Source organism: Lynx canadensis, chromosome C2, assembly GCF_007474595.2.
Source record: "Lynx canadensis isolate LIC74 chromosome C2, mLynCan4.pri.v2, whole genome shotgun sequence".
NCBI classification, from domain to species: Eukaryota; Metazoa; Chordata; class Mammalia; order Carnivora; family Felidae; genus Lynx; species Lynx canadensis.
Genome location: NC_044311.2, coordinates 49,453,025 through 49,475,049, shown reverse-complemented (window position 1 = coordinate 49,475,049; position 22,025 = coordinate 49,453,025). Strand labels below are relative to the sequence as shown.

Sequence of the window (22,025 nt, the reverse complement as noted above, 5' to 3'; positions counted from 1 at the left end):
AGAGGAACCAACCCTGTGATTAGAGGTTTGTAACTTTCAGCCCCACCCTCTGATCTCAGGGAGGGGAGAGGGGCTGGAAATTGAGTTAATCACCAATGACCAATGCTTTAATCAATCATTCCTGCATAATGAAATAATAAAGCCTAAAAAAATTCTAAAACATAAAAATTCTAAACAGTGGAGTTCAGAGAGCTTCCGGGTTGGAGAATTCATCGATATGCTGAGAGAATGGTGCACCCAGAGAGGCGTGGAAGCTCTGTGCTGCCCCCCCTTACCCTACCCTGCATAGTTCTTACACTTGGCTGTTCCTGAATTATAGGCTTTAGACTAAACCAGTCATAGTACGTAAACTATTTTCCTGAATTCTGTGAGCCATCCTAGAAAATTATCAAACCTGACGAGAGGGTCATGGGAACCCTCCATTTACAGCCGGTAGGTCAGAAGTACAGGAAGCCTGGACTTTGAAACTGGTGTGTGAAGTGGTGGCAGTCTTGTGGGACTAAACTCTTGTGGGTGTGTGCTAATTCCAGGTAGTGTCAGAACTGAATTACAATTCAATTGTAAGGGTTGGAGAATTTGTTGTTGATATGGGAAACCAACCACCACCCTTGACATTTAGTGTCAAAGGTGTTCTGGGAATAGAAATAGATCATAGTGTTAGCTAGTGATAACTATCATCTATCTATTGAGTGGTCGATATTTTGCCAGCGCTCACCATATATTGTTTCTAATTCCAATGATCTTTTAAGATCATATTCTTGGCACCATTTTACTAATGAGAAAACCAAAACAATTGCTTAGTAAAGTTTATATTTCAGATAAACTGAGTTTTCAGTTCTCCCTAACTTGCGATCCCTGCCTACCCTTACCCCACACTAGGCTACTACTACATGTCTCTATAGCCATAAGAAATCTACTGGGGAAAATTTATTCAATGAACATATACTGAGTGCCTCCTGTGGTCCCATTATTCTGCAGGATGCTGTGTGTCAGAACATAACAGAAGGAGAATAATAATAGTAGGAGAAAACATTTAATTCTCAAAAGAATAGATACTTTTATTGTCTTCCTCTTACAGAGGAGAACAGTGAGGCACAGGATTGCTATGTAATTTGTCCAAGGCCACACAGCTGAGTGGCAGAGCCATTACTGAAACACAAGACATCTGACTCCAAAGTTGAAATGCCTCTTATATGCCATCCCTTATATCAATGCGTTTTGAGTCTGATTTGAAAACAAAACAGATATACATGGTACAGCTATAGAACTATGATTCCATAGTGTCCATACAAATCTGAAAGAACATGCTACAACCTTCATATTCAAGACAAAAATATCTTCATGGATCTCATATGAAAGTTTCGTGAGCTGCAATGTGATTCAATAGCTTATAATGATCAGTTCAGTTACTTGGTTTAACTACAAATTTTTGTTCAGTTAATTTTTTATGTCATCTTTTGATTGAAATTCCCTAAAAAGAAGCTCCCATCATGACTATTTCTGCCATTCTGAATCTCAAAAAGACAAGGACCAAGAAGATCACATATGAGCCTCTGAATAGAATATAATATCTTTGGTGAAATGCAGTTGGCTCATTTAGACATAGTTCTGCTCAAAATAACCTAGATGGGCTGGATGGAATTTATTGCATTACTAATGTTCTAAAGGCAGATTTCCCAGTAATAACTCACCCATGAAACTCTACTTCAACAAAAGGCTACTTGATGGCATAGAATAAACTGAAATGCTTTTTTACAGCCAGAGATTTCCAAACCATCAATACCCCCATCCCTGTAAGGAAATGGGTCAGAAATATTTATGAGGCACCTTGCATTTTTATCACCTCTGCAATGGAATATAGCAATTTCATCATGACCACATTCCATCTCTACCTTTATTCTGGTGATGGACTCCTTAGCATATCATAAGCAATCCATTAGTGAAAGGAACTTTGGCATTCAGAAAGGAATGAAGGGGAAAAACAGAAGTTGTTGAAACTAGTTATTTTTGAGCAATATACTATCAATAGCTAAACTAAGTTTAATAGTTAATTTCAGAACAATGTCAGCATAGGCAGTTGGGAAGATAGCTGCCTGGTAATTTAATTGATCTGCTGAAGGTATTAACCATTTATTTTTCTTTCTTATAGAAAGAAACATTCAGTTGATCTTGGTAAATTCCAAATGGCCAGCATTTGAGACATGATGTAAGACTCATCACAGACAGGTTAGCTTTGTTTTCCCCCTTTTTTTCCTAGGAAAGAAGCATGTGATAATAACTGCTTTAAAAGCATCTCTTTAAAGCTGTCAGAGGTCAAATTAAACATTAAAGCATTTTGCCGTTGATCAGCATTGCTGTTTTGTCTTTCTTCCTTGTTACAATGCTATATAGAGAAAGCCAATATGTGATTTTACATTAATTTTTTAAGAATAATGATTTTATTATTTATGTAAGTGTTGCATGATTTTTATTTTAAAATTCAAGCAACTCAAAAGTTCACAAAGAAGAAAACTTAAAAAATGAACTAGAAAGGGAATCTATATTATATTAGCTAATATAGATAATAATAAAGTCTAAGTATGAAAAAACATCAAGTAACATATATACTTTTGTTATTTTAAATTATTTTCTTTTAGAAACCCTGGTTAAAAATTTGGTTAGCCAACTCTCAAATTTCATTATACTTTCATAAGGTATGAGACATACACTGTTTAAACTGAAATTTGTAGATGACCTTATATGAAATGCTAGTTCTAGATTATTCTAGTTTTTATTTTTTATTTTTAAATTTTTAATTAAAAATACTTTTTTTAGTTTATTTATTTTACTTTGAGGGGGGGGGCAAGCAGGGTAGGAGCAGAGAGAGAGAGGGAGAGAGAGAATTTCAAGTGCTCCACACTGTTAGCACAGAGCCCGATGCTGGGCTCGTACTCACAAACTGTGAGATCATGAACTGAGCCAAAATTGAGTCTGATGCTTAACTGACTGAGCCACGCAGGTGTCCCTTTATTTTTATTTTTTATTTTACATTTTTATTTTAATTCCAATTAGTTAACATACAGTGTTGTATTAGTTTCAGGTATACAGTATAGCGATTCAACACTTCAGTCCATCACCAGTGCTCATCACAGGTGCACTCCTTAATCCCTATCACCTATTTAACTCATCCCTATACCTACCTCCCCTCTGGTAACCATCAGTTTGTTCTGCATAATGAAAAGTCTGTTCCTTGATTTGTCACTCTCTTATTATTTTTTTTTCCTTTGCTTGCTTGTTTTGCTTCTTAAATTCCACATCTGAGTGAAATCATATGATATTTGTCTTTCTCTGACTTATTTTGCTCAGCATAATATTCTAGCTCCATCCATGCCATTACAAATGGCAAGATTCCATTCTTTTTTATGGCTGAATAGTATTTCATTGTATATATATACCATTCCCTCTTTATCCATTCATCAGCTGATGGACACGTGGGCTGCTTCCATAATTTGGCTATTGTAAATAGTGCTGCTATAAACACAGGGGTGCCTATATCCTTTTGAATTAGTGCTTTTGTGTTCTTTGGGTAAATACCCAGTAGTGTGATTGTTGGATCATAGGGTAGTTCTATTTTTAACTATTTGAGGAACCACCATACCGTTTTCCAGAGTGGCTGCATCAGTTTGCATTCTCACCAACAGTGCAGGAGTGTTCCTTTTTCTCCACATCCTTGCCAACACCTGTTGTTTCTTGTGTTTTTGATTTTAGCCATTCTGACAGGTGTGAAGTGATATCTCATTGTGGTTTTGATTTGCATTTCCCTAATGATCAGTGATGTCGAGTATTTTTTCATGTATCTGTTGACCATCTGTATGTCTTCTTTGGAGAAAGGTCTATTCATGTCTTCTGCCCATATTTTAATTGGATTATTTGTTTTTAGGGTGTTGGGTTTTATCAATTCCTTATATATTTTGGATACTAACCCTTTATTGGATATGTCATTTGCAGTAGATTTTACTTTTCAAAGGAAATATGGCTTTGTATTAATACAAATTTCATTGTGTTAATTAATATTAATTTGTTATTATTAAGCACCCATGCACAAAGCATTTTTTTAGTCATAAAGATAAATATGGTAGCAGAGACTAGGTAGGTACGTGGACACACAGATAGATGATATTTACTAACCTTCCTTCGCATTAGACTTGTGACTGAATTCTGTCTGGTGGAATGTGGATAGACTGATACACAACTTTAGGGAGAAACCAGAAGATCTCCCATGCATTTATGTAAAGGCTTTTATTTCTTTGCTTCCCATAAAGATCTAGTGAAAGATTTTGAAGTTCTAGGTGTTAGTGGGCCACTGGATGAATAAAGCTCTTGATAATTATTTTTACTAATACTTATTGGTGAAACCTTATAGAAATTATTTTTTCAAGTAATATACTGTAGGCATTGATTTTATATACAAAAATCACCTCTGTAATTATGATACTTTCTTTCATACAGTAACCCAATTCCCTCCACTTTTTGTTCTATAATTAACATGCAGCTAGATTTCTGTCATTATCATATGATTTCTAGAGATGCCTGAAATCATTCTAGTGTTCTGAATGGGAAGAGACTTGGATGGATTTTCTTTCTTTTCTTGCCTTGAAAAAAAATTTACTCTGTTATCATAGATCCTGGGTGTTTATTTTATTTCCTTTCTATGTTATCAGATAAGTTTTCCTGCTTTTTAAAACTAAGAATAAATGCGCTTTACACAAATCACCACAAACCTCATATTTTTCTGCTGTCTACATGCTTTTCTCATATCTTCTTTCATCATCATGTGCAATTTTGGTTTTCCTCAGCACTTTTAATTTTTAAAAAATGTTTATTTATTTTGAGAGAGAGACAGAGCGAGTGAGCACACAAACAGGGGAGGGGCAAAGAGAGAGAGAAAGACACAGAATCTGAAGCAGGCTGCAGGCTCTGAGCTGTCAGCACAGAGCCCGACATGGGGATGGAACTCATGGACTGTGAGATCATGACCTGAGCCAAAGGCAGACGTTCAACCGACTGAGCCACCCAGACTGCTTTGATTTTCCTCAGCACCTTAAGTGTGGGAGATGGATGCCAAATGCTTTGAAGCTTATGACCTAGGTTAAAAGGCCACAGGAGGCCTGAACAGACTTGGAGACACCATAAAACAACCGTGTTGCAATGACCTTCACCACCTCACCATGCAGTAGCTCATGAATGGTCAACACAACGACCTTATGTGGGCTGCATAAACATTGTCCTTCCCTGGCATGAAAATAACCACATTTTTAGAAAATATTTTTGCAAAAATGTAGGATTTAGAGATTAGGATTATTTATCCCGGAGACAATGACTATGGAAGGCCTCCCTCAAGTTTACAAGGAGTTATTATGCAGAGAATAGGGACCAGCTGTTCTCCATCTCTGAAGAATCCCGAAGAGAGAGCTAACCCTCAGCATGAAGTAATTAGGTTGGGTATGAAAAAGGATTCCTGGTGGTGAGAGTGAAACAAGGAAATGAACCTCTTCGAGGAATACCTTAAAATTGGAAAGAACTCCAAAAGCAGAATCACTGTCCTGGAGCACTCCCAACATGTGAAATCTCTAAAAGCCTTGTACTTGTAGGAAATGTGCAATTACTTATCTGCATTTCTCAATGGGCATCCATGACATCCTCAGTGACTGCATGTTTATGGTGGTGTGTTGGGCATGTATTTCCTCTAGATAGTAAGTAATTTGTGTTTTGTTTCCTCATATGGTTCTAGTGATGCAGTCTGGGGAGGTAGGATTGTGTTGGCCATGGCAGGCACCCTGCTCTATTATTTTGATTCCAAGATCTATGTGGTGTTTGACAAATTGCTTAATCTCTCTGAGACGATTTCCTATAATAAAAGAGGATAATTAAGGAATAAATACGTCAGTGTATTTGGGTCACAAATACAAAGCTAGCACTTATAGGAAACAACAGTCCCTGAACAGATGCATAAATACTTAGTATCGTATATTAAAATTTTTGTCCTATAAAAAGTGTTACTCCATGATTCATTTATTTTTTATTTAAAAACATTTTTTAAACGTTTATTCATTTTTGAGAGATCAAGAGAGACAGAGTAGGAGTGGGGGAAGGACAGAGAGAGGGAGACACAGAATCTGAAGCAGACTCCAGGCTCTGAGCTGTCAGCACAGAGCTAGACGTGGGACGCAATCTGTGAGATCATGACCTGAGCTGAAGTTGGATGTTCAACCGACTGAGCCACCCAGGCATCCCTATTTATTTTTTTTACTTTAGACAGAAACAGAGAGAGAGTGAGCACATAGGGGAGGGGACAGAGACAAAGAGAGAGGGAGAGAATCTTAAGCAGGCTCCATGCTCAGCGTAGAGCCCAAGGCAGGGCTGGATCCCATGACTCTGGAATCATGACCTGAGCCAAAATCAAGAGTCTGGACGCTCAACCAACTGAGCCACCCAGGGGCCCCTCCATGATTCATTTTAAAAGCAAAATACCACTTAGAAATTTAAAAATTCTCTCAAACAATTCCTTTGTCAAAGAGAAAATCAAAAGTAATATGTCAGAATATCTAGAAAACATTATTAATTAAAACATGACATATCAGAACCCATGATACAGCTAAAACTGTGCTCAGAGGAAAAATATACAACCTTAAATGTTTTTATAGATGAACAAAATTAATTTAGTAAGCATCACATTTTAAAAATTAGATAAAAGACAAGGAGATAAACCCAAGAAAAGTTGAAGGAAGTAACTCAGAAATTTAAAAGCAAAAATTAATGAATATAAAACAGGAAAATGATAAGCCTGAAAAATAAATTCAAGAGTTGACTCTTTGAAAAACTAGTGAAAAGGAGAAAAGCATAATTATACAAAATAATAAAGGAGATGGGGAAATGACCATGGATACTGAGGAAATGGAAGTAATTGACTCTTGATCAACTCAATATTGGGGTGAAGTGGAATAGTTTTTAGGGAAAGGTAAATTGCTAAAACCATCCCCTTCCCCTTTCCTATGGAAAGAGGAAGGCCATTTTCCATATTCAGAGGCCATTTACTGTGAAAGAGATACATAACAGTTGTTCAAAACACTAATGCCTGTCTAATGACAGCTTGGCTCTAATTGATGCAACTATAAATGTGGGGGGGGGGAGAGGGGGGGAAAGAGATATAGAAATTGGAAAAGAGAAGGTAAATTATTGTTTGTAGATAATGATTTATATATCAAAACCTAAGAAAATCAACTGAAAATTGTCGATCATAAGCAAATTTGGAAAGTTGTTTGTATACAAAATTCATATAAAAAAGTATAATGGAAAAAACACATTTAGAAAAACAACCCATAAATAAACTCAAGAAGAAATGTGCAAGAATTTTATGAAAAGAATTCTAACACATAAAAGAAGTCTTCACTAAATAGAAAAGCATTTCGTGTTCTTGGAAGGGTACATGGACTATTACGAAGTTTCACACATCCCCAAGTTAATCCTAAACTTAATGCAAGTTAATTAAAGATAAGGAGTTTTTAATTTTTATTATTTTTTCTTTTTTTGTGGGAACTAAGTGGTTTGAAAATTCAAGAGAAAAATCTGTCAGAATAGCAAAAATAGTTCTGAAAATAAGAGCAACAAAGGGGGATGAGACATGCAGATTTTAAAATATATTTTAAAGCTAAGATATTTAAAACAGATTGTTACTTGTATGTGAATACACAGGTCCCTAATAAAAGCTAGTAGGTCAAGAAATAGATTCAGGTCTCTATCCTAATAAGAGTTTAGATTACAATAAAAGACTCAAGTACAGAGAACAAACTGATGGTTGCTGGTGGGGTGTTGCGTAAGGGGGATGGGCTAAAAGGGTGATGGGCATTAGGGAGGGCAAGGGAGTTATAGGTAAGTGACGAATCACTAAATTCTATTCCTGAAATCATTATTATACTATATGTAAACTAATTTGGATTTAAATGAAAAAAAAAAGAGTTTAGGTTACAGAGGTACATGCATTTGTCAAATTCAGTTAATGTACAGTTAAGATTTATACATTTCACTGTATATAGTTTATTTTGAAAAAAATATTAAAATGTATTGGACTCTTGTCCAATGACATGCATACTAAACTATTCAAAGGGAAGAGTGCTGCTATCTGCATTTTATTTTGAAAAAAATCAGAAAATCAAAAAATGAGATGGATTGATGAAATTTTGTACACATAGATGGGAAATTTTGTAATTATGTAAAACTATCTCAACATTGCCATGTGCTTGAAAATGTCACGATAAAGTGTTGGAAAATAGGTTTAAATGTATAGAGATTTAGAATACAGTAAAGATGAAAGTGGTTATAACTTTATAGAATGAAAGATTTTGTCTCCTATTATAATAGTTTTAGGAACCAGAATGCTGGTTGGAAGGGCTAGGTCTAGGGAACAGAATTACTCCTGGGGTGACTCTCATAGATTCTGTAGTGTTCCTGGGGGTTCTGACTTGTGAGGCTGTGTGAAGCCTCCATGAGGGCTTTCCCATTGGGAGGCATGTTGGCCAGCAAGGGGAGCACAGGTCCTCTGGGACAGCACATGTTCAAAGAGTCGGGAGAAAAATGTAGTCACTGGACCAGAGCAAATGTGCAGGCCAAGGATGGCTCTGTCCTTCAAGCATGGTGATTATTCACTCCTTTGAGTTTTGTGTTAAGCTGCTCTCTTATAGCTTAAAGCCTTAGGATTGAGAACAGTTTGTCCAGGAGTTCTGAGTAGTTCTAAAGTACAGTTATTTAACTATTTGTCTTCTGTGGTTTTGTGCTGCTCAACCCTATATTTATAGTTCTCAAAGATTGTATGGAATGGGTGTTGGGAGAAGAGCATTTTTCTGCTGTTTTGTACACAGCCCAGCCCCCAGCAGGAGTAATTTTGCCACCATGCGGAGAGAACTAGCCACACTTCTTCAACCGTAAAAATGCCCTTTGGCTCTGATGGGTAAATTTGGGGTTCCTTTTGTTTAGGGTCTGGGGGTGAGATAGGTGTATACCTTTGGGTAGTAAAAGGGAAATATCAGGGGGCACCTGGGTGGCTCAGTCGGTTGAACATCTGACTTTGGCTCAGGTCATGATCTCAGGGTCCATGGGTTCAAGCCCTACATTGGGTTCTGTGCTGGCAGCCTGGAGCCTGCTTCAGACTCTGTGTCACCCTCTCTCTTTCTGCCCCTCCATCACTCACACTCTGTCTCTCTTGAAAATGAATAAATGTTAAAAAAAAAATTTAATAAAAATAAATGGGAAATATCAGAAACTTGATTCCATAGTTTTGAGAGTTCTTAGGGAGGGGAAAGTGTTAAACAGTTTACAGAATATGTTTACAACTGAATAGGTTTCCTCAGCATATCCTTCATTGAAAATATCAGCTTTTATATCCCCTTTTTTCTGAAAAATTACCACTTGAAAATACAGAAATGCTAATGCATGGTCTCTGAGAAAAAACTTGTTTGTTTTTTGGTTTAAATTTATTTGATTGACAATATCGTGGGCCTTTAAAACCCTACACCTGCCTGAGCACTATTGGAAACAAGCACTGGAAAGCTTTCAGTGATGAAGGTCACCCAGCTCCCACACATAGTTCCCACTGGACATTATTTCCATGAGGTATAAAGTGTATAATTAGCAAAGGGTCAGCAAATAAGGTTTTTAAGAATGTGATTATAGAAGCAGAAAATCATTTCAGGCAAGAATGTAAAATGTGGGTGTTAAAGTGTTCAGTGATGAACTGGACCACATCCCCAATTCCAGCTGCTTTGTACTCTCTTCACAAACTCACCTTCAAAGCTCCAGACTGTGCAAAGTGCCTTATATACCTTTGCCACTTAACTTTCATGATAATCCTATAAATTGGTCTTATCTCTGTTTTACAGATCAAGAAAACTGAGGCCAAGAGAGTAAAGTCAAGTTAAAGCATAATTTTCAAAAAGATAAAATCAGAACTCTCAGACAAATATAAAAAGGACCTGTATCAAATATTTTATTGAATTCATAATTGAGGGAAAAAGATGTTATGATCAGTTCAAAGAGCATTAAGAGTGTATTTACCATCAACATAACAAAGAAATGCTAGGATGAGATTGATGAACTAGATATAGAACTGGTTAATGTCCAGCAGGCCATTGAGATTTGGGGTTATCTACTCCATTGGGCATAAATTACTTGAATCTCTACTGGACAGAAATGTACAAGTTATCAAGTAAATTCCCTAAGTATGGGAACTTTAATCAATAGTAAAAATGAGGTGAACACAGTACAGGTCTTGACAATCCTTGAATGACCTTTGTCCCTGTGTGATACTGAAAGAATCTGCCTCCATCTGTCTGCCTTATTTCCAAGTATGAAGAATTTTTCTGGCAGTAACCCGTTCCAGGTCTCACAAATAGCATAGTAGTAGAGCAGAGATTCAAACTCCTGACACTGTGACTCTACCGTCCATGTATTCAACCTGTTGTCATGACTCAGTAATGAGTTGTTTTTTTTTTAAAGACTACTGGAATCTATCAGATCTGTGCAGATAATTCCCTTTGATAGCCAATGCATCTTTGAAACACAAAGATTCTCTGGGTGATGAAACCATCCAACCCAGCCAATAAACATCAATCTAAAGTAATAGCACCTTTTGTGTCTGTGTTAGTAGAGATTGCTCAGGCTACGGACTCCAAGAACAGGAGTACTATATTAAGAATGACACTGAAAAAAACACTTTATATTTACCTCTGTCTTTATCTATATGAAAACATTCAAGAAATAGATTCAGACTGAAATCATATTTCATATACTGTTTTGCAAGGTGGGGGTACTGGTGGCAACGGCTTGAAGTTTAGGGAAAAATGTCTTAGAATAAGAAATGGATACATAGATGCTCACCTTTGGGTATCTATCAGCCTTCTTCCTTAAATTCCTTTATACTTTACAGTAGGCTAATAAAGGATTCTCATATATAATCACTGAACACATCATGTCATGAATCATGTAAAATCACTGAACATGTCATGTCACCAAAGAGATCATGGATACCAGGAAAGCAGCAGGAAGGTGAGAGGTTGGAAGTAAGGAGGCTGACTGCGAAATTGGAAAAGTCACTTCACTTTTCCATGCATGCCTGCTGCTGTCATGGGCTCCATTCTGCCCAGGTCCCAGCCTGGCCCCACAACTCCGCTCCCCGCAGCTCTGCACTGTCCGAGGCTCTGGCCTGCCCGCAGTGTCCACTGCTATGTGGATGCTGTTACAGGACTTAGAGCTTGGGCCCGCGCATACTCGAGCTGTGGCTGGATAGATACATCACGCATACACAGTCTCCTGAATATCCTTCTGCTTGTGCACATGCTCCATTTCTCCATCAACTCTGATGAAACCCAAGAGCAAAGATAAATTATTAAGAATTTCAAGACACTGACATCAGAGCATTAAGCCAAGCATGGGGGCCTTTTTAGCACAGAGTCCTAAATGACGGTACAGGTTGCATACCAAGAAGCTGGCCCTGAAAGGAACTCTCAGGGCCTTGTAAATGCACATGACTTTGTGATTTCACTTACTGGCTCTCTCCAAATCATCTTCTTGTATCCCGAAACCTCTGTTCTGATATATTTACCAAGGAACAAATCTTTAATATTTGGGTAGATGATGATAAACATACAAGACTAAGAATGAACAGTTAAAAATGGGAAAAGTCAGAAGAATCTGATGCCACAGAAGCCAAGAAAGAATTTCAAGAAGAATAAAGTAACCAAGTGACACCAAGAGGTCATCAGTAAGTAAGATCAGGACTGAAAAATTTCCATGGACTTTGGCCACATGGAATTTACGTGATAATAGATCTTCATGATCTTAGGAAAAAGCTGTTTTAATAGAAAAATGCAGGCAGAAGCTAAATCAGAAGTGCATTGGGAAGTGAGTGGGAGTTGAAAAATGGACTCCTACAACCCGCCTTATGCGGCCTGAGGATGAAGAGATAATCTAAGACAACCCTCAGGAATGACTGTGGCTACATGTATCAGGGAACATCTAGTTCTTTGTACATGTTGCTTCTCATTCATCTTTATCTCTGCTTATGATAATTTAATTATAATAAATATCATGTATTGGGAATCTACTATGTGTTAGGCTAGCGCTGAGCACATAATACCCATTTATCTCTAATTCTGCAACAACCTTGTATGCTATTTCTCTCATTTTCCAAATGAAGAAATAGACTCAAGAGTACACATGACTTGTTTAAGTTCACACAGCGATTGCCAGAGATGGTGTTCAAACTTGATCCTGAGTCCCTCCTCCTTCACTATCATAGTCCCTGCTGCTTTGAGCCACTCTTTCTTTTCTATGACATGTAAGGAGTCCCAGGGAAGAGGATCAGGTAGTTTGTAATCCTTTGTTGCCTCTTACTCATTAATCTCAATACATTTCATATTTTGGACACCTCAGATTGGATAAATATTGTTCAATACATTCTATTGCAATTTGCTGAACCTTTTGCTTGGACTTTGAACACACAAATTTCTTGACACAGCAACTTGGTCAACAAAAATTCATAATATGGGAAAGTCCCACCCAACCTATCAGAACCATATTAGTCACACCTTTGTAAATGTGCCACACTACTTTCTGCCCTCATTAATAGTCACCTTTCTTGATGAGAATTGACCACCACCCTGGTCCAAGTCTCCACCATTTCTTATCTGTATCATTACAATAGTCACTAACAAGTCTGCTTCTACCTTTGGTCTCAAACAGCCACAAATGAGACTTCAGAACTATAAGTCTGATCATGTAATCTCTCTCTTCAAAACTTTCTGTTGGCTCCCTGTTTCACTCAGAGGGAAAAAACAAAATTCTAACAATAGCTGATAAAGCCTCCTTACTACCTGGACTCTTCCCTTACTGCCATCCCCCTTGCTCACCCTGCTGGAGTCACACTAACTCCTTGTTGTCCTTTCTCCCAATGCTGTTTTACCTCTCCCTGATTTTTTGCCTTTGAGGTCTGGGGTTCTTTTCTAAAACTTTTTTGTTTCAAGAACTAATTTGAACTTGTTAAAAAATTGAGGTATAATTCACATACCATAAAATTCACTCTTTTAAAGTATACAATTCAAGGGCACCTGTGTGGCTCCCAACTTTGGCTCAGGTCATGATCTTGCAGTCCATGGGTTTGAGCACTGCATCAAGCTCTGTGCTGACAGCTCAGAGCCTGGAGCCTGCTTTGGATTCTGTGTCTCCCTCTTTCTCTGCCTCTCCCACGCTTGTGCTCTGTCTCTCTCACTGTCAAAAATAAACACTAAGAAAAATAAAGTGTACAATTCTGTGGTTTGAGTATATTCACAAAGTTGTGCAACCAGTACTGTTATCTAATTCCAGAACATTTTCATCACTCCCCAAGAAAACTCAATAGCCTTTAGCCATCACTCCCCATTCCCATCTCCCCCAGTCCAGAGCAACCATCAATCTACTTTCTGTCTCTATGGTTTCTCCTATTGTGGACATTTCATATAGACAGAATCATACAATACGACATTTTTACATACCATGATATTTTCAATGTTCAACCATGCTGTAGGATGTACCAAAACATGTTTTAATGGTTGACTATTACCCTGTGTGGCTATACCACATTTAGCTTATCTATTCATCAGTTTATAGATATTTGGTTTGTTTCTACTTTTTGAGCCTTATGAATAATGCTGCCCTGAACTTCTGTATATAGTTTTTGTATACTTGTTTTCAATTCTTTTGGGTATACACCTAAGAATGGAATTGCTAGGTCATAAGGTAGTTCTATATCTAACATTTTGAGGAATTACAAAACTGTTTTTTAGAGTGGCTGAACCATTTTACATTCCTACCAGCATTGTATGAGGGGTCTAATTTCTCTACATCTTTGTCAACCCTTGTTATTGTGCAACTTTTTATTTTAGCCATTTTGGTGGGGGTGAAGTGGTATCTTATTGTGGTTTTGATTTACATTTCTCTAATGACTAATGATTTGAGTGTATTTTCATATGCTTATTGACTACTTATACATTTCCTTTGGACAAAAATCTATTTGAATGCTTTGCCCTTTTTAAACTGGGTTGTCTCTTGTTGAGTTGTAAGACTTTTTTTTTTTAATATATTCTGGATATTAAACCATTGTCAGATATATGATTTGCAAATATTTTTTCCAATTCCATAGATTATCTTTTTTCTTTCTCAGTGGTATTCTTTGATATACAAAAGTTTTAAATTTTGATGAGGCCAATTTATCTTTTTTTTTTTGATTGCTTGTACTTTATGTATGTTTCTTTATCTAAGAAACTGTTGCCTGTTTACCCCTATGATTTCTTCTAATTTTATAGTTTTAGCTCTTACATTTAGGTCTTTGGTTCATTTTGGCTTAATTTTTATATATGGTATGAGGTAGGAGTTCACTTTCATTCTTTTGTATGTAGAAGACTAGTTGTCCCAGCACCATTTGTTGAAAAGACTATTCTTTCCCTAATATACTGTCTTGGCACCTCAGTTGAAAATCAATTCACCACTAGTGAGTGGATTTATTTCTGGATGTTCAATTCTATTCTATTCACCTGTATGTCTCTCCTTATGCCTGTACCACACATTATTGATTACTGTAGCTTTATAGTACATTTTCAAATCAGTAAGTGTGAGTCCCTTGTATTTCCTCTTTAAGATTGTTTTGATTATTCAGGGTCCTTTGCAATTCCATATGAATTCTAAGATTAGATTTTCCATTTCTGTAAAAAAGACCATTGGTATTTTGATAGGAATACAGTCACCCTGTAGATTGTTTTGAGTGGTACTGCCATCTTTAACAATATTGTTTCAATTCGTGAACACAGAATGCCTTTCTATTTATTTAGATTTTCTTTAATTTCCTTCAGCAAGGGTTTGTTAGTCTTTAGTTACAAGGCTTACACATCTTTGATTAAATTTATTCTTTATTCTTAAGTATTTTATTCTTTTTGATGCTATTGTAGTGTTATTTTTTAATTTAATTTTCAAACTGTTCATTGCTATTGTGTGGAAATACAATTGACTTTTCCATGTTGATCTTATATTTTACAATCTTGCTGAATTTGATTATTACTTCTAAAAGAGTTTTTTGGGGGGTGGGTTTTTTGAGCTGGGGTGGCTCAGTTGGTTAAGCATCTGACTTCAGCTCAGGTCGTGATCTGACGGTTCACAACTTCAAGCCCCACATAGGGCTCTGTGCTGACAGTTCAGAGCCTGGAGCCTGCTTCTGGTTCTGTGTGTGTGTGTCTCTCTCTGCCCCTCCCCTGCTCATGCTTTCTCTCTCTCAAAAATACATAAATATTAAAAAATTTAAAAAAATAAGAGAGTTTTTTTGTGTGCAGAAGGGGCTCTTAAAGATTTATTGGTATATGAGATCATGTTATATGCAAATGAAGATAGCTTAATTCTTCTTTTCTAATTGGGATGACTTTTTATCTCATCTCCTTGCCTAATTCTCCTGGCTACAACCTCCAGTACAGTATTGAATCAAAGTATAAGCGTACACATTCTTGTTTTATTCATGAGATTGGTGGTGGGGGGGGGCATCCAGTCTTTTGCCATTAAATATGATGCTAGCTGTGAGTTTTTGTAGATTCCCTTTATGAGGTTGGGGAAGTTTGCTTTTATCACCAATTGGTTGGTTGGAGTCTGTCAAATGCTTTTCTGCATTTAGTGAGATGATCATGTGTTTTTTTTTTTGTTTTGTTTTGTTTTTTGGGCTTTTAAAAAAATTTTATTAATATGGTGTATTACATGAATTGGTATTTGAATGTTGTGCTGACTTTGCATTCCTGGGTTAAATCCCACTTGGTCCTGGGATGTAATTCAGGATGTTTTATGTTGCTGGATTTGGTTTGTCAGTTTATTGTTGAGAATTTTTCACCTATATTCATTAGAGAGATTGGTCTGTAGTTTTTTTCTTATAATATCTTTGGTTTGGGTATTGGAGTAATACTGGCCTTGTAGAATGAGTTGGGAAGTCTTCTCTCCTCTTCTATAGTTTTTGAGGTATTGGTGTTAACACTAAATGTTTGGAAGAATTCACCAGCGAAGATACCTGTTCCAGGGCTTTTTTTTTTTTTTTTTTAATTATTTTTTAAATGTTTATTTTTGAGAGGGAGAGAGAGAGAGACAGAGTGTGAGTGGAGGAGGGGCAGAGAGACAGGGAGACAAAATCTGAAGCAGGTTCCAGGCTGTGAGCTGTCAACACAGAGCCTGACTTGGGGCTGGAACTCACAAGCTGTGAGATTCTGACCTGAGCTGAAGTCTGATGCTTAACCATGCTTAACCAACTGAGCCACCGTGGCGCCCCTCAGGGCTTTTCTTTGTGAAATATTTTTTTTATTATAACTTCAATTGCTTTACTTGTTATAAGTCTATTCAAATTTTCTTTCTTTTTGAATCAGTTTGGGTAAGCTAAGGTCTTAAGAGGAATTTGTCCATTTAATCTATCATGTGAAGATTTATCTACTATAATTCCAGACACTAATGGTTAGAAAAAATTAGAAAAATGAAGAATTACGATTTATCTTGAATAAAGAGCCAAATATTTGACTTTTTTACCTTAAGTGCCCTGGAAGAATCTAATGTCACTTTGATAATAAGGGATTTGAGAACTCATGAAGAAATTTTTATGCAAAGTAGAAATGTAAAACATTACTAAATGGTATGCCCTAAGAGGAAGATTAGAAAATTGTCAAAAGAGGCCCTTGCATTTGTGAGTTCAAAGTGAATTCAGTCTATTAGTGAATAAAACATTTTTCCTGAATAAATATTATAATTATTTTTTAAAAGTTACTGATGGGATACCAAAGAAATGAGATTCTAGACTGAACTCTTTTCTGAGATCTGGGCAATTCATGTTCATTGAATTAGATCCCCCCACCTCTCATTTTCTGTAGAAAACAAAAATAAATGATGAGTTATAAAGTAATTCCTCCTCAAAATTCAAACTGGTAGCAATGTTAATAATAGTCAATTTTATATCAAAAAAGAAAGCTTAAGGTAATTTTAATGTAGAAATGTTTTCATACATTCTGTTTTTAACCACTTTAGGCAAATTGTTTTATACTAGTATATATGTATATTTGTTTTTTGGATGGTATGTCACTGTTTCTTTTTAATATCTTTTTTTTTTTTGGTCTTAAGATAGGGTATTCATTTGAATCTATTTAGTTTATTTTTTATTTTTATTTTTTCAACGTTTATTTATTTTTGGGACAGAGAGAGACAGAGCATGAACGGGGGAGGGGCAGAGAGAGAGGGAGACACAGAATCGGAAACAGGCTCCAGGCTCTGAGCCATCAGCCCAGAGCCCGATGCGGGGCTCGAACTCACGGACCGCGAGATCGTGACCTGGCTGAAGTCGGAAGCTTAACCGACTGTGCCACCCAGGCGCCCCGAATCTATTTAGTTTAAAAAATCAGTATTTAAGTGAGATTAATCACTTTTTCATTCTATCTCTGTTTATCTTGCCTCAATTAACCTTTTATCAATATATAATTATTTAGTATTAAAAAAAATGGACTTTACCGGGGATTTTGTTACATAGATATTACAAGTCTCTCTTCTCTCTGGTATACCCAGGCATTTTTAAAAATATATTTAAATTGTATATAGAGAAAGAGAGAGATGACAACTGTGCTTGAATGATATAACATAAACATATTGCATAATCATGTAATAAACTTACCACATTGTTGGCTGCACAGTCTAATTATAGGCATATGACTTAAGGTAAAAAATCAATTCATCCCGAATTCATGTATCACAAAGGATTCACTGTGGCTGAGGCGTCACTGCAAGTGGGAAAGTAGGAAGATGAGGCTTTTCAGGTACTCAGTGAGGAGTTCAGATTTTTATTTTCTGGGAGATGGAGAACCATGGGTGGATTCTGGTGAGTGAAGAGATGTGGTCATTTGCAGGGACACCTCCCTCTCGGAGCTCTGTGGAGGTAGACTTGGTCAGGCAACTCTTGTCTTTTCAAGAAGGACACCCTTAATCTCGTGGTGGACTTTTTGAGAAGTTGGTCACAGGGTCATTTTGCAAAACTTTTCCATCCAGACCTGAAAATTAAAGTTATTCCAGTGAGAATCTAGAGCACAGTCTAGGTCATATTACATAAACCAGGTTGGACTTTGAAAAATGGGATGTCCTATTTTTATACATTGCTAATAAAAACAAGCTTATGACTGCTCTCTGAAAATTCTAGGCAATACCCCAGCCTTTCGTTGTTTTAGTTTCTAGTACATTTATATTAAAATGTTCTGTTTTTAGAATGGTTCACAGTGAGGGGCACCACTTAATTTACTTTATCTTTTGCATCCTGTAATGTAATAAATGTCTGTATTTCCACATAGCTTTTTCATCTCCTCTTTATGACCCCTCCACTGTGGAAAGGTATCACTATTCTCATTTTAAAATTCAAGAGGCTGATACTCAGGTTAAGCAACTTGGCCTTCATTACAGAAATAGCAGTTGGAATTTGAAGCCAGGTCTTTCCGACTCCAAAGTGTTTTTCCCCCAGTAGATTACCCTCTCTCCTTGATAGAACTTGTCTAATTGCAATGCCGTTTTTCCTCTGTACACCCCCTTTCCTAAACATTTTCTCCATGTTGCCTGAAGGCATTGGGTGAATTAAAAATCTGCCCATCTCTGGGTTAGGATAGCTCAACTTCTTTAATTGTTTAGCTTATGTAGCCCGTTGCTTCCTCCATGATAACAGGATAAAGAAGAGCCAGGGGAGATCTGTTCTCCAACACCTTACATCACTCTGCAGACAATTGGCAGTCAGGAGAGAGGCAGCTGCCACACTCTTCAGATATCTATTTAAAGTTCAAAGAGACGGTGCGTGACAACAACGAAGAGGTGAGTGTGGCCCTGACCAACCCACCCAGCAACAGGAAGAATGGCTGAAAAAGGTAAGATTTAAGGCATCAGACCCTCTTGGTAAGACAGGCCCAAGCTCCCTGGTTTATTTTATGTTCACCAGTATTTAGTATTTCTCAGTTATTCTTAAGAATGTGGTATCTCTGCTAAATGGGCATTAATCATATATGTTAGCATGGCTACGAAAAAAGCCATTCAATGTACAATTTATGGATTATGTCTGTACGTTACATGTAGTTTCAAAGGATCAAACAGAAGAGCTTAATTTGTTCATGCTTGTTTTGAAAGAGGTGGGAGTCAGTTATTCTCGAGTGTTATACAAGATTCGAGGTGTTGTGGTGTGTTGGACCAGAATTGAGGACATTTGATTCTGTCCTCAATTCATGGCTGTCCACGGATCAGCCATGTGAGTTTGGGGAAGCTCTGCTAGCTCTCTGGGCCTGTTTTCTGCCTCTAAAGTGAAAATAAATAAAATGGACTTAGTCATTTCTGATATGCTTCAGATCTGAATTTCTTATTTTCTGGTTTTAAAATGTGTGTTATATTTAAGAAAAATGATTGACTCTACTATGACAGAAGGGGCTGAATATATATTGTATCCAAGAAATGCTTTTTTACACTACACTGTTTGCTCTTAATCTGGACAATGATCTCATGAGATAGGCAGTATTGTCTTCATTTCCATTTTACAGATAAGGAAACTGAGGCATAGCCGAGTATAGCCACTTGCCTGTGATCATAGAAAGTGGTGACAGCAGATTCTGAATGCACACAGTCTTGTTTCAGAGCACAGTGCCCTTAAGGATACTTCCAGGTATAACCTCTTGGGCATGCTCAGATTTGGACAGAGAGAAGCATTTTGAAATCACTCTTCATATTTAAAAAGAAGTTTTGTGCTTGCTTGTTTGTGCCATAATATAAGTGACCTATGCAAAGTATATTGTGTTCCTATATATTCCTATTTCAAAACAATGCTACAGATTATGGTAAAACTTAAAATATTCATATTAAAAGAACACAAATGCAGGCATACTCTGAGTGTTGAAATGCAGTCAACTGTACTGTTTTACAATCAGTAGAAAATAATGAGATATATACTTTTAGGGCTTTATTATATGTAAATTTTAGAATCGTACAAAAATATGCTTGTATAAGATATTTATAAATGCTCAATTAGAATATTCGTATTAATTTTTAAGTTCTTTGAAACTGGGAAAAAAGTGAAATCGCATATATGAACAGTTCAAAAAAATTACTGCTGTGTACTCCCACTGTAATGGCACCTTAATTCATAAAAAGGCTTTCATCCAAATGAGAGTAAAGGGCATATCACAATGTTCGCTTTATACTTAAAGCAATACCACAGGCAGGTAAAGAGAAAGGTTTTTCCATGAGTGGTTAATGCTTTGTTCAAGGTCAAAGCGAGATGGAGAAGCAAGGAAAACCCGTTGAATTTGTGAGAGTTAAAAGACATGCCAACATTCCTGGAAAGATAGATTTAAACTATTAAAATTCACTTTAACTGCACAAAGTTTGCTTTTATTAGAGGAGCTCCTAATTTTAGAAGTGTTTCTTTTCCTGATGATTTTAATAGTACTTAAAAAAAAACTTCACATTTTAAAATGATAGAAATGGTAACAGGCACACAATTGCTAAGAATATGCGTTCTCTTTGTTAGCTGGTGGTACAAAACCTAATTGTGCTTTTCAGTTAAGAATATATCTGAGTCCTTAATGTGTGGACATTAATTCTATATGATGTCTTTTTGTGCTCTTTTTGAATCTTTTTGTGTGGTGTGCATGTACAATGAATATTTAAAAAATGATAATTTTATAAATTGCTTTCTTCAGATTAGAGTTCAAAATAGACACAGGAGTAATCATTGTTCTAAACGTCTTTTATGTGTGTTGGATCAGTGTTGGTTGCTCTATTGAATATGTTAAGAAAATAGAATCTCTTTTCTCTAGTTGAGAATGATTATATAAGGTATAATGCTTTTCTTTTCCTATGATACTTAGGATTAAAGTCAGCTATGAAGGCTAACAACAATTTTCAATAACTTTCCCTATATTATGATTATTTAGTTTAGGAGGAATTGCCTCAAAAGTCATTTTCGATGGTTTCTATGTAAACAGCTGCTGTGTTCTTGAACAAATGCAGGGATGTGTTCTGTGTACCCTAGGCACACACACAGGAAGGTTAGAGTTTGCAAAGCTCTTGCACATGCACAGTATCATTTGATCCTCTCAACAACTCAGGGAGGTAGATATCACAAGTTTCATTATCTCTACAAATAGGGAAGTTCAAGCTCAGAGTTGCCCAAGGTCACATAACTGTATAAGGAAAGCCTATCATTTGAACACAGGTCTTTCCTTTTAAATACCCAGCCGAGTCTCATGTACCCTTTGTAAAACAGAAGATAATAATCATGTCTGAGAGTGACTGAAGAGTGTATTTTTTTTCCTCTTGATATTATCAGATTCCATTTATTCTCTCAAATAAATTCTCTATCTTCAGAAGATATGATGCCAAAATGACCTACCTACTCTGTTTTCTTTTCTTTATTTTTAACCAGAATCTACACTATCACACCTTCTGGTCCCTATTCTTCTCTTGATTGGCTGGATTGTGGGCTGCATCATAATGGTTTATGTTGTCTTCTCTTAGAAAGGTAAAGTTTTCAATAATTGAATATGTTTATTCATAAAGACCATACGTTACTCCAGGAATAATCTTTTCTGTTTTACTAATGGAACATTTTATCATACAGGCAAGAAGACTTCAGATTGACTTCATTTAGAAGAATTAAGAAAAACATGAACATGACAGATTATTAAACATTTCTCATGTAAATAAACTGCAGTGTTTGACATCACTTTCTAACCTTGGATTTGTAAACTATTACTTTGGTGTACATATGAATCTTTTTAGGACCTTTTAAAAATTCCAACTACAAATAAGAACTGTAAGAAATTATGGATGAATTTCTCTATAACCTGGGAATAGGAAAAATGTTCCAAACTTTGACTAAAAATGCATAACCAATAGGGAAAAGTTTGATAAATTACATTACAAATTTTGGGGGGGTGCCC

The 22,025-nt window shown here is 36.4% G+C and overlaps 1 protein-coding gene across 1 annotated transcript; it reads left to right on the top strand.

Annotated features, from left to right (window-relative positions):
* The first annotated feature begins 18,862 nt into the window (after positions 1-18,862).
* On the top strand, positions 18,863-21,808 carry STRIT1 (small transmembrane regulator of ion transport 1). The gene is made up of 3 exons (XM_030329977.1): positions 18,863-18,965; positions 21,509-21,604; positions 21,704-21,808. The coding sequence occupies exons 1-2, from the start codon at positions 18,953-18,955 to the stop codon at positions 21,598-21,600; spliced, it is 105 nt and encodes a 34-aa protein (XP_030185837.1). The 5' UTR covers positions 18,863-18,952; the 3' UTR covers positions 21,601-21,604; positions 21,704-21,808.
* Positions 21,809-22,025: the final 217 nt, after the last annotated feature.